We start from the raw sequence: 12,780 nt of genomic DNA, 5'->3' as shown, positions 1-12,780 counted from the left end.
TATATATATATATATATATATATATATATGCACCAGGGAGTGCGTTTGGCTCCCCCTCAATTATCCTTCATTCTGCCGAATGTTTGCTGTCTTGTCCGTCTCAGTTCGTTTTGCGCATGTCATGTGGTTCTGCCGACAGTCAGCCCAGCGTGGCTTAACATTCGCTGTAAACGACTGGCAGACCGTCTCTGAAAGACAAGCCATATTTGCAGTAACAGACAAGCAGTACACTGCTGGCTAGTTTCTACTGGAATATGCATTTCGTGTAACAAACACCGTATGAGTTCAGTTGGTATATTAGATGGGCTTCATCTGGTGTAGAAAGTAGGCTTGAGCAGTGGGCCATCGCATCATATAACTGCTTCTCGACGCGTAGGAGTGCGTAAACCCTATCCACGCAGGGTAAATGGTCCCGTCATCACCCTGTTTGCCTTTCATTGCCCTTTAGTCAGTCAGTCTGCGACGCTGAGGTCATTCTCGTCCCCACTGAGAGGCTGCGTAAGTCGTTTTGTTTCCTTGTCGACCTGCTGGGTGTTGTGGCCCCCCCACTATTCGATGACGACTTCCAAACTGTGCCAAGCTGAGTAGCTGGCCATGCTGTGTGCCTTAGTTGTGAGGTCCCGTGCTGGGCATGTCCCCACATTCAGCATCTCGCCGTTTTGCCGCCTGTTCAAGCCGCTCACCCTACCGCGGTTGTAGTGTGAGACGACTTCAACAAAAGTAGTTGCGCCTTCTGTTTGCTTTTGTCCTGACGCCTCTACTAGTCTAGAAGCTTTGACAGACGGTTGTGTGCCAGTACATCTGGAGATTTCTTCCTGGAGTGGCAAAGTGAAAATGGCCGACACTTCGTCTTTTCGATCCTCACTAAATTGACTGCTTTCAAAAGGAATTTCAAATTTATTTAGCCTGTATGTCCCCAAGAATGGTTCGAGTTGGAAATGTTATCTAGGAACTGACAATTCCGTTGATGCGCGGAAAGACCTAGCTGGCTCTCTGGACTCCTCGTGCGTGGACAGCTGTTATTCCATGTTTCTGAGCTCCCATGCCTATGCGGGCGTGATTCTTTGGTTCAGGCGTTGGAGTTTGGTAAAACGTGGGGGCTTGTTTTGTACCAACCGTGATCCTCTTGTGGATCTACTGGGGAGGGAGTTCCACCTCTTAGGTGCGCAAGTGTTCGATACTTCAAAACTCCCCTCCACACTGCTAGGTCCCTTTCTTGCGTATTCTGTGCTTCTGTTCTCCATTCACGTGGGTGGAAGGCGATGATTTGGTGGTTTTTCGCCTTGGTCTTTGGCTAGGGGAGAGTGAAGCAGGGCAAACCAGGAACACTGTGAGAATATTTTCCTAGTGCTTTGAGTCGGAGGAGGCAATTTGGCCCATAAAAAGCTCTGCCCGAGCGTCATTGTGTCCAACTAGGTACTCCAGAGGGAATGCTCTATGCTAGAGTTCAGGGGCGCTTTGTCAACGCTTCGGTGCAGCACTTCCAGTAACAGCGAGACTGCTACTGGCCAACGGTGGCAGTGTTAATTCTACAAATGTGCTCAGCCTTTCGAAGTGCTAGAGTAACCCCGCAGGAGTTGGTTAACATCAATGAAAATCCAACTATAGGTTCTTGCCGCCATCTCGTGTGCCCAAGTGTGTAGAGTCGCAATTCCCTGTTGCAATGAGGAATTCATGCCAACCAAATTAGGGAGTGGGCGTTAATGGACACAACGGTAGCAGTAATAACTTATTCGTGTCCACCTGGTTCAAGGCCCTGTTCAAGTGTAATGTTGGGTACGCAGTTCCTCCTTTTGAATGTGGAAAAATACCCCACCTCTGCTGTAATAACATAATGGGTTTTCCAACGCTGGAATGCTGAGACCAAGATTCAGCAACAAGGCTGTCGGCTGCTGAGAGTTAGTTTGTGCCCAGTTTGTTCGTATCAATCTCAGGATGTACGAACTTACAGCTTTGCAGTGGCTACTGTGTAGGTCTCTTTGATGCTAAGTATGCTAAGTACGACCAGCGTGCGATCCTATGATTGCTGATTATTGATAAAGTTGGTCGGTCACTGGTCTTCTAGGGTACCAGTCATCAACCAAATCTTCTGCGTATGGAGGCAATCAGGAGCTCCTACAGGCATTGCATGTTTGAAAGATTGTTGGAATCTCGAAAACATGTGGAGCTCAATTAAGCACATCTCCCAATGTGTTCAGCTGGTATGCTTTGTAGGATTAATTCTACGTGCTTTTAGCTGTGTTGAGAGAGCAGTAATTGTTGAATCCAGAGATGATGCGACCTTCCGGGTGGCGCTTTGCTGCCCATAGAACATTAAGGCGTGATGGTGTTGTGTAACTGGCCTAAATTCTCTTGGCATCCGGCAAGGTAGGTTGGAAGGTGTTCCTGAACTGTACATTTACGCCCCCTCCTATTTGCCTTCAGAGTGTAGGCTCCCTGTTCCCGATACTTCGGCGTAGTAGAAAATAGAATGTTATGTGCACTATGCGCACAATTTGGTTTCTGTATTTACCACTGTAAAGATGAATCTCAGGGTATAAAAATGTGAGAGCGCTCCTCGTGATTGCCTCTGCATTGTACAGTAGTATGTGCTTTGCCCGTTTAATCAGTTAGTCCCGAATCCACGTAATGCTATACGATGGGCACAGCTAGTACGTTTTCGGCTCGACCGAACCTATGTACTGCTGACTCTCTGATTTGCTGTTCAGAAGACGTCAGTCGTCGTCAATTGGACTGTACGTAGCTGTGACAGAGGACTGTTGGCCAACTAAGTTACCGGCTCCTACGCTAGCTACTTCACCAGTGGGTGCATTCAAATTATGCAGTGCTACGTGGAGTAGTATAGAGCTTGTAACGCCTTCATGCAGCTTATAGTTTCATATCGCTATGACGAGCTGGCAAAATGCAGCACAAGATGTAAAACGTAGGGCCTAACATGCTCAATGTGCTCGGAAAATCGTATGACTGGGGACCAAGATAAATAAAATCTAAGCCCGTAGGGAAGGGCTCTCATGCCTGGATATCTGAAGAGTTGTCCGGAATGCAAGGGCACCTTCTCCCCTGGTTAAATATGGCATATAATTGGCGGTCATGGCGATCATGGGATATTTCACCGTGTTCCGGTTGCGCGGGTCTTTGGTAACAGGAAGGGAAAAGTTTCCAGGTGTAAGAATTGTCTTACAAGTTTATAATTATGTATGTCGAGGGCGTGTGCCCTCTGTGTGTTAGCAAGTGTGTTCGCTATGGGCCGAAGCGTAGAAGAATACCAGAACCGTACATTAGGGGAACAATGTCTAATAAGGGCACAAATAGTGCGTTGCCGAAAGCTTTATAAATTTTCCGAAGTTGCGTCCTCGCCTCTACAAATCTGTACTGGCATGATTCCGTACAGGTTCCACTTACAAGGCCTGCAACCGCAGTCGGTGCGTGCTTTCCTAGTTACCTGTGTGGGCCTCCATCGTGTTTAATGCATGAGTGTGAGGTAGGTACGTATACATGCCATTCGCATTTATAGGTGACTTGTTTCATCCAACGTTATAAGGGCTCGAAAATGGACAGTGGATTTTAGGGGGAGACTATTTGCTGCTATGGGAACCGCAGAAGGTCGAAGCACAGCTATGTGCGCATTTGTGGTCACTCCCGCTGTGGCTGCAGCTAGTGCGCATCTTACCATTGTCTACATCGCTTGTCACTGCACCTCCACTAAGTCATGCATTTAGATCCAAAATGAAAAATTCGAAATGGACCGAGTACGGTTCTAACTGTGAAGAGGCACAAGATAAGGGCAAATTGCCAGTGGCGTTTTCAAATCAGGATGTGGGCGACTTGAACTGTAAACAGTGATTCTCTAGGCATCAACGCTCTGTTTTTCGACGCCCACAAGAAGTGCATAAGACTATGGGTGCGGCAGCGATCGCCCAAATTACAGTATTCACGTCATGGCAGAATAGGGGGAAACTCTTGGGTAATAAGTAACGGATCAGAAATCGATTCGAAGTTTGGAGAGCTTTCTTTTTTTTAGCGTATTGAGAGGGTGGGTTCATTAAGTTTATTCTCTTCAGAAAGTGCGTTCCCACGCGTTTGGCATGTGGCTAGCACTCCTCGTGCCTTTTCACACGGCGGGTGTAAAATTCGGATTTTAGGATGCACTGGATATGCCTTGCGGCATTTTCAGCTCACACTCATGCATTAAACACGATGGAAGCCCACACAGGCAACTCTAAATACTTAACGAAAAATTGTCGTCAAGGTGGCCAAGTGCACCAAGCAAGGCATATCCAGTGCATCGTAAAATCCGAATTTGAGTTGTAAGCATTTTCTCACCGTGACAAATTGACTGTCATTATCTGAGTCCTCGCTTTAGCAACTCCGTACAGATGGTGTGTCATCTGTAAAGACCGCATTAAGCTTACCAACCGTGGCAGTTGGCCCATATTTCCTATGCAAAGCTTGCCATACGCATGGGGCATGGGGCCTCAGCCAGCTGAATAATTCTATTCCCAGGAGCCATTTTACACGACAAGACAGGAAAATGCAATGGCGGCATCTTGGAAAACTCTGGACCAACAGTATTCATGTTTGCTACGGATAAATGTTACTTTGCGAAGCTCGTATGTAGCAAACAGGTCTCTGCACTGTCACTGTGCTCTACTCCTTGGGTAGCCGTGGACTTTCAAGTTCAATCGACGTTTTAAGTAATTCACGACTTGTGATTTTCGGGTATTAATATTATAATGGCACAGTCGGGCTTTTGAAGTATTTTGACAACGAATGGTCCCATGAGGTCTTTCCGTGAACCGCAGTCCATTTGCGGGGTAGCGCTGGTAATTTTGAAAACAGGAAGTTAGTTTCTGGGAGCACTTATGCCGATTTCAACTGAAGAGTCTGTGCCTTAACTGCATGTTGTAACTGGTGTACACAACCACGGTGTCAACGCATTCTTCATATTGTGCAAACTGAGCAGTCGTGGAGTATCATACTTTGCACAGCACAGAGAAGCTGCAGGTAGCACCTTGCATGGTAAACTGCATGCGAGAGTTCATCGGTAGCAGAAATTCTGCTCATTTGATGGAGGTGTTGGTACCATCTGCCCATCATGTGCAGTCAATACTGACCGTGAACCATAGGAGGTACGTCTGCGCATTTAATTGAGGCAGGCTTTGGCTGTCATTATTCTGGAACTTGGGAGAGTGCACTTCGCAGATGGACTAGCAGGGCGAGAGCTGCGAGACTGCACCATGAGGCTGCGGCCATTGATTCGACGCCTCTGAACGTCCTTTGGTAGGTGGTTCCTCGGAAGACCAGGAGGTGGGTTCTTGCTTCTATTCAGTGAAGAAATGAATAGTCAACATGCACTCCTCGACCCAGCATGCAGATGTTCCCCTACCGTTTGCTCGTTATTGGATTCCATAAGTTCTTCTTATCGGGTTAATAGTGGCGAAACGTGAATGTTTCTCCGGCTCCTAACACCCTGTTCATGCTGCTTTACGTATTGGTTACCTTGAGTGTGGGCTGTAGATAGTGGGTCTCCTAAACAGAAATGCTGCATGAAGGTGGTTGCATGAAGACGTAGCCGCAGCTTCTCTCATAATAAGGAAGGGCAGCCTTGCGCTATATGTCCAAGAGAACGGAAGTGAACAACATGTGGCGGACACTGAGGTCGGGAGAAGTCTTCTCATGTCCATTACAAAAATAGCAAGTGCGATAGCGTCTTCCTTTATATGGTGTCTGTTCGTCCTACGCATGTATATTCTATAATAGGAGGTGTTGGACGCACGATACCTCCTTTCTGCTGTCAACTGAATACGCATTGGCGAAGCAAGTACGTTTCCGTTTGGCAGAGCCTTAATTATGAGCTCCCGCAGCAGGGAAAGTTTCATTTGGTCTGCGGTGATTCGACGGCCCTTTGTTTGCTGCATCTCTTTTGGCAATCGTGTCCGCAGTTGCCCCTCACAAACTGACTCCAGCCTCACACTGAAGGGGGCTTGCTGCTTGCCTCTTCTTTATTGCGCAATTGAGCGCTGTGTGCACAAAGCTATCTTTGTTTTTGTTCCTACATATCTAGTCCATGAGAATGCAGTGAAGAGAAGCCGTAACTGAAGGGAGTGCGTTCACAGTTCTTATGCTGCAAACGCGATGCAGATGTTTTTCAGCAGCTGTTTTTAGTCTTCTGGTGCACAATTGCCGAGAGATGCTCGAGCATCGCTAGAGTGGTAGCATTTACCATAATTAGAGCATACACAGGTTCCAGTGGTATGCAGCTTTTACCGTTGACGATATCAGCTTCCAACCCGACAAGAAGGTTCACATAGAATCAATCCTGCCAGCAAGTGAGACTTGCGCATCAACCACTGGTGCCCCTCACTCGATTCAGCTCTCTGAGAGCGGAATGGTCTATTCCAAAGGAGTAGAAATCAAGATGCTTTTGATGGAGAACATGTGGATATTTGCTTTCTTTTATCCCTAGGAGGAATCTGCATTTTGTTTCCTAGATGGTAAGTTCATGTTTTGCAAACGGACCACGAGGCTCTTCAGTTTTCGTTGCACCTGAACGTCATCATTAGGAAACGAATTCCCGACACCCCTTATGCTTCAAGAATTGTTCGGTTTTCCCTAAACCGTAAAATCTGTTGTAGGTCGTGCGTTTGCACTGGGCTAGTTTACTTCTAAATAAAGGCGTCGGTAGTTCCAGGAATGGGTCTCCTGCAGGATGCCACTTGCTCGAGGCGTGCATATACCTGCTCTTTGGCGGGCTAATGCGTCTAATGGCACATCAAAGGCCTCTTAATAAAAGTGCATATAGGTAAGTGTATATCCATTGCGTTGTTCGCTAAGCGCGTGTGAGCAGTGCGTAAGTTCGTTTGGGCTGGCTGTGTTGAGGCCTGGAACGTATCATGACCCCTTCCCTTTTAACTTTACCCGCCCTAAATTGCCACGACTATAAACAGTGACCTTCTGTATGGCTTACTTATGTAAGAGTGAGCATGTTCACCAACTTCTCGCCAGGGGGAAGACACGGTGAGATCAGAACTGGCACTTCCTTTTGCCACCTTCGTACCGTTTTCTAAAGTACTGACTTTATGTGGACTTGAGCGCAGGCGGTGCGTTTTTGCGCCATGAGCTGTTCGGTGTTGAATGTGGACATGATCACACCTTGCCTGTCTAATGTGGAATCAGTTGTTAAAGAAAGAACTACCCTGGTTGCTCGCTAATAATTTTGGATCTCTAGAATATATGCATTGCACATATCTTATCCCTTCGCAGGCTCGTTGAGCATAGGCAGCAGGAGGATCCCTTTAAGCACATTGGGTTCCTTTGAAAACTCACTATTAATTGAGCAGAGGATAATGTTACAGATAATACATCTTGAAAATAGAGAGTAAGCATTTCTGGTTACGGAGCTCAGCATGTTCAGCACGATGGCACGGAGAGAGCAGAGATATTATTCCCGTTTGTGAGCTGCAGGTCTTGTGAAGTGGTTCAGAACCTGCACAGAAGCATTTAAATATGTTATCGACATGCGCCTACAACTGACGACAGATAGTACGTTCGCCTTCCCGTATTAAGAGCTCACTAAGAAGTTGATAGAACGTCAAATTGTGGCCCGGTCAGGATATTTGTATCCCATATACATTTGCCGTTGGCTGAATAAATAGGCGATGAAGCCGTAGCTTGGTAAAACTGCCGTAGATCGTGAGTGTCCTCCAGTATAAGTCCCCAAAAGTCCGTCAGGGCCGAAACGAGGTGACGCGGCTCCATTCCAAAGTGAAGTAGCACAAGGATCACTGGGTGGCTGGTTCTGTATTGCTCTTAGTATTTTTGTGTCCGAAGATATTTTCTCCTTCTACCAGCAAGTACGTTCTTGCTCTGCTCCTGTAATAGACGCCGTTTCCTTGATGCGGGATTTATCTGACTTGAAGGTGGCACTGTGCGCATATCCTGCACAGCTACTCTGCCGAGGCCTTCACCAAATTAAAGGACGTGCGTTGCGCATATTACCAGCTACTATAGGGACAGTAGCTGGATAGTCGGCACTTGAACGACAGTATTGGGGCCGGAGCCTCAACAGCCGGACTGAGCAGCGTCGCATTGATAAGCGTAGTTGGTACGTCGAGAGTATTACCAACGCTGTTCGGGCCTACGTTGGTGTGGTGAGTACGGCGACCATCAGTAGTTCCCATACGCAGCGTTCACTAAATTTTGGTGTTGAAGAGAACTTTGCCTAATTTTATGGCTACCTTTTGAGAATCTCGCTTGATTTCTGCGGATTGGGTTATCACCACATACTCCATATCAATTTGTAAGAGGGTGCGTTTGCTCTAACCTTCCCCAGCCGCCTGCTCTGCAGAAAACGGGATGCTCCAACGACCTTGCCGCTAGTGATTTTGCTACAGTAAACAGGTGTATGTCTCACTTCGCCTTGCTTCAGGTAAAACGCACAGTAGAAGGTTTAGGCCGGGCCCAGGTAGCCAACTCGGTCATGTAGAAGTTAGTAGTGCCAATTTTTAGTAGCAAGAGGGTTCAGAGATTGGTGCTGCACTATTTCCGGTGGCTTGTGTATGCATTGCTGACGAACCACTGCAAAGATGAGCTTGGATAAAGAATGTATGTGGCGATTTCCAGCGCGGAAGGGGAGTAGTTTGCTTATCGCTTTCCCTGAAGGTGAAAGGATGGCACTGCCAAGGTAAGACGAAATCAGATATTCAGTGGAAATATCTTAAACACAGTCGAATAAACGTAATGACGTACGTTGAAGCACCTGTATTGGAGGTCGCCGTCATACACAGCTGGTATGTGAAAAGACGAATTCCTTTAGCTGAGCCTAGAGTGGCTGACAATGCGGCATTTTCTGCCCGTAGGGTTACAGTGCATGTGCGTGCACGTTGGGATGCTTTTCGATGCAGGCTCACTGCAAGACGCCACTGTCCAGCGTTCAATGAGCAAAGAACGCTTATAAAGCTCACGATGAGCAATTGTGATGGTACTTTCCTGACAAGCGGCGTCCCGCTTTTCATGAGCGATGAGGGGAATCGGTGAGTCCTGCCATATTGGTGGCCGTGACTGGCGCTGGTTTTGCATGATGCTTCGGCTTCATAAAAATATGCCTTCAAGGCTTTGGTTGAAGTGGTTGCGTAGATGGGAATGAACATTCTTTTATGTGCACTGTACGTCGTGGAGCAGGGACACTTTTAAGAGAGTTCATTAGCATGTTCATTATTCGTGCTGGAAACTATCTTAGCAGAAGGGAGCGGACAAACACGATAGCACTTTGGCCTGAATCGGCGGTTTGACAGACTTCTGTTGTGGGGAAGCCGGCGGTACAGGCAAAACTGCGGAGTGTTTTGGATAGCTCCAGGCCTTACCGTGACGTAGAGGTTCCGTACCGAGAAAAGCAAATGCAACACGATGATGCATTTGCTATTTCGAATGCAAGTCATCTGGAGTGGTTGGTCACTAGGTGAGCAAAATCGAATGATCCCTACTTCTATGCGTAATTGCGCAAGCTGGCGGGTTTGTGAGCCATTTATGTGTTGGCCATGCGCAATTGACGCGCACGATGCTTCTAAGGAAGTACCTCCATGTGGGGTCCTTTTGCAAAACATTCCACCAGGGTGTTCGAGCAAGCCGTGGAGGGAACATTTTGCAATGCTGCATACAGTGAAACAACCAAACATTCAGCGACGGTTCCTCAACGCTCACGCGCATCTAGTCTTCATCTCCTGTCGTAGGAGGCTGCTTCATTTATGCTACCTGAGCTTCGGTATGCGCTGCAAAGTTGCATGTGGTGACAACATAATTAGTAGTGGATATCACCGTCCTTTGGCATCCTAATTGAACGAGAGCGAAATACTCTATTCATGAAGGAACATAAATATGCCACGTTTTGTGGTTTGTATCTGAAGGCATCCTACGTAGATCTCCTGTGTTTGGCCATGATAAGGACAGCAAACAAGCTAGAGTGATCATTTGTTTCTTAATAAAGAAAGTATGTAAAAGGAACGTGAGGACAGTTTGACAGAACTAAACATATACAAGAACAAAACTAATTATTTTACTCGCCTTAGGCTCTGGAACAGGTCCTAGCTGAGCCAGATGTGATATTAATCTTTCACGCAGCTTGTGCGTATTGGCATACTAGAGCTATGCATCTGCTTCAGCATCAGTCGTTCTAAGGCTGAATACAAGGGTATGTGCACTTGTGTAAGTAATCCACGGACTCGTCAGCTGCCGGGCCTAAACAACTGCGACCTTCTTCTACCAACTGCAGCCTTCTTGTAGAGTAGGGTTATGGGGTCGTCCTGTGTAACACGCACTCAATTCAGGAAGTAAGAATTCTTCAGATGTCGTGTAGGATGCAAAGGCTCAATAGGACGAGAGTAGCAAAGCGTGCTGTTCTCTTAGTACCAATATGTAACGTCTAAAGCACATGTTCTTGCCAGCGTGTCTTTTTGCTACGGTTCTTACTATCATTGTCTCATTAATTATCCCCAATTCTCTGGAGCATTTTCCGGGCAAAACGGTCTTTACATTGTCGAAGTGCTACTGGTTCAGTACGCATACCAGCGCAGGATCATCAGGTCAAATCTGCCATCGAGCTGCAGTTGGTGCCTGTGGCACCATGGAATATTCTGTTGCCTTCGGAAGGGGTGCATTGCAATGCCAGCAATGATCAACTGTGCAGCTAACGTAAAGCTACCGAAGTATTCCACAAGATTTTCCATGCACCGAGAGAGCCGAGCGAGTGCTGCGCTGCCGAGGCTTTCGCATAGCATTGGGGTGGCAGGGGAGCCATAGATCGCTGCAAAGATGTTTAGATGCAGGAAAATTGTGTGCCAACAAACGAAATGTATCGGATTCTGCAGGAATGCGCATGACACGAATGCCTGAGACTTGTAGTTTTCTCAAGGTGTTAAGTAGTCACGTCTCGTACTCTCTGCTTGGTGGCTGTCTAACAGCAAGTGAGCTTTTGTTTGGCAGTCACTTCCGACTTTTGTCCTTCTTCAAGCGAACTGTGGGTTGGCGGCCCTTAACAACACAGACTGAACCTTAGGCCTAACAGCTGTTTATCGCATGCCAGTCGCCTACGTTCGTAAAAACTATATTCACTGCCTATGCAGGCTTCATCTGGATTGTAAGTGCCTAATTGTGATACTCCTCACATCCTCAGCTCGTGAGCTGCGTGCATGAAGCATGTGCAGCATTTAGTCCGTCACGCACTAGCGTGAGCAGTGTATGTAATACATAATGTCACATCTGGTTTGCTAATATATGTTTGACGCCCCCAAATGTTTTAGCTCGTGAGTTGCTTGCATGAATCCTGTGACCACTTTTTCTCCCGTCGTGGATATGTGCACAGTAGTGCATGAGATGCTCCCCTGCTTGAGTAGGACCCGTACCGGTTAGGAAGCGGTTTTGGCGATCGTCGGTTTTTGTCGAGAGTTGACCATGCTGGCGCCCGTATTGCAGTTCCGTCAGTAGACGACATGCCGTGCATGTAGCTGGTACGCCATATAGGGGAACGTGTACATTCGAGGGATGTGTCATTCGTAGATGTGGTGCTGCTTCAGTGTGTCCTCAGTTATTATGGTACCGCTAAATTATGTATGGGTCACCTGACTACTTGCATCTTGTTAATTGGCGAGGTTCAAGTAATATACACTATCAAACCCCCTTTGTTCGACTCTAGAAAGTAAGTTCCCCTCGCTCATATCCATACAGCTAACGTGAAGGTAGGGAGCAATTATAATTATAGAACACTTCAAGTTGTGAAAACAATGTTATGTTGCTGCTGGCTCTATTTGCAGCCATCTGGCTGCAAAGAATGCATCTGCAGCCCTCACAGGTACTTTCCCTGCACCTCATTGTAAATGCCTGGGCATCTTGTAGCAGCGCAGTTAGTGCATTTAGTCCAAGATGAGCACAGATAGTGAGCTGCTGGCGAAGGCGATACCTACTGATGAAGGCTTGATAGGGACTGGAATGCATTGCACACTGCTCACGTGGGTTGGGGAGCCGTAAGTATGACCACCTGGAAGCGAAGATGCTGGCTGGTCGAGGAGCTGTATGGCGTTGCCGCAGGTCATTGCGATAGGCGGAGCCCTCCAAGCAGATGTTCCTTAGTTTTGGGTCGTTGCATAACCCGGCTTTAAAACGTGCCCCTTCCCGCACCCCTACACGGGAAAGCTCAAGTTGCAAAGTTTTAAATAAAGTTAATTTCCCCCTCCTTCTCATAAGGGTCTCAGTTTAGTATACCCTTCCTGCCACATTCTTTTGTGTTGTCACTCCTGTGGTCCTCTTATAGTGAACTGCCGGAATCGTGTTGCAAAGTTTTAGAAAAAGTTGATTTCCCCTTCCTTCTCATAAGGGTCTCAGTTTAGTATACCCTTCCTGCCACATTCTTTTGTGTTGTCACTCCTGTGGTCCTCTTATAGTGAACTGCCGGAATCGTGTTGCCATCGCGAGCAGGCACCAGCAAGCAGGCACGTTCGTGAAGTTCATGGAATAGGATTTCCTAATAAAACATTCGTGGCCACTGCGGTGAAGGAATGTCTTCCTGCTGAGGGGGGTAAAGCTTAGGGATCTTGTAGTATCTTCGCCTTAACGGGATTCCGGTGTGCCCTTTACGAGCTTGCAGCAGAAGACTACAAGTATTGGATTTATTGATTTAGAGACTGATTGATTCTGGTAAACGCGGTCTCAAGGAGCTCAAGGACTTGATCTCATATCTTAGAAGGTGCGTTTTGATTTCCATGCAAATCGATATATATATATATATATATA

The 12,780-nt window shown here is 47.0% G+C and overlaps 1 protein-coding gene across 1 annotated transcript; it reads left to right on the top strand.

The window, feature by feature from the left end:
- Nucleotides 1-8,585: 8,585 nt before the first annotated feature.
- On the top strand, nucleotides 8,586-9,205 carry EMWEY_00047300 (hypothetical protein; the record flags this gene model as incomplete). The annotated part of the gene is made up of 3 exons (XM_013479262.1): nucleotides 8,586-8,683; nucleotides 8,904-9,032; nucleotides 9,181-9,205. 3 exons carry the CDS (start codon nucleotides 8,586-8,588, stop codon nucleotides 9,203-9,205), a joined length of 252 nt encoding a protein of 83 aa, XP_013334716.1.
- Nucleotides 9,206-12,780: the final 3,575 nt, after the last annotated feature.

The sequence above is a fragment of the Eimeria maxima genome, genomic scaffold (assembly GCF_000499605.1).
Source record: "Eimeria maxima Weybridge genomic scaffold, Emw_scaff1018, whole genome shotgun sequence".
NCBI lineage: Eukaryota > Apicomplexa > Conoidasida > Eucoccidiorida > Eimeriidae > Eimeria > Eimeria maxima.
Note: the sequence above shows the minus strand (reverse complement) of the source record. Positions and strands in the feature narration are given on the sequence as shown.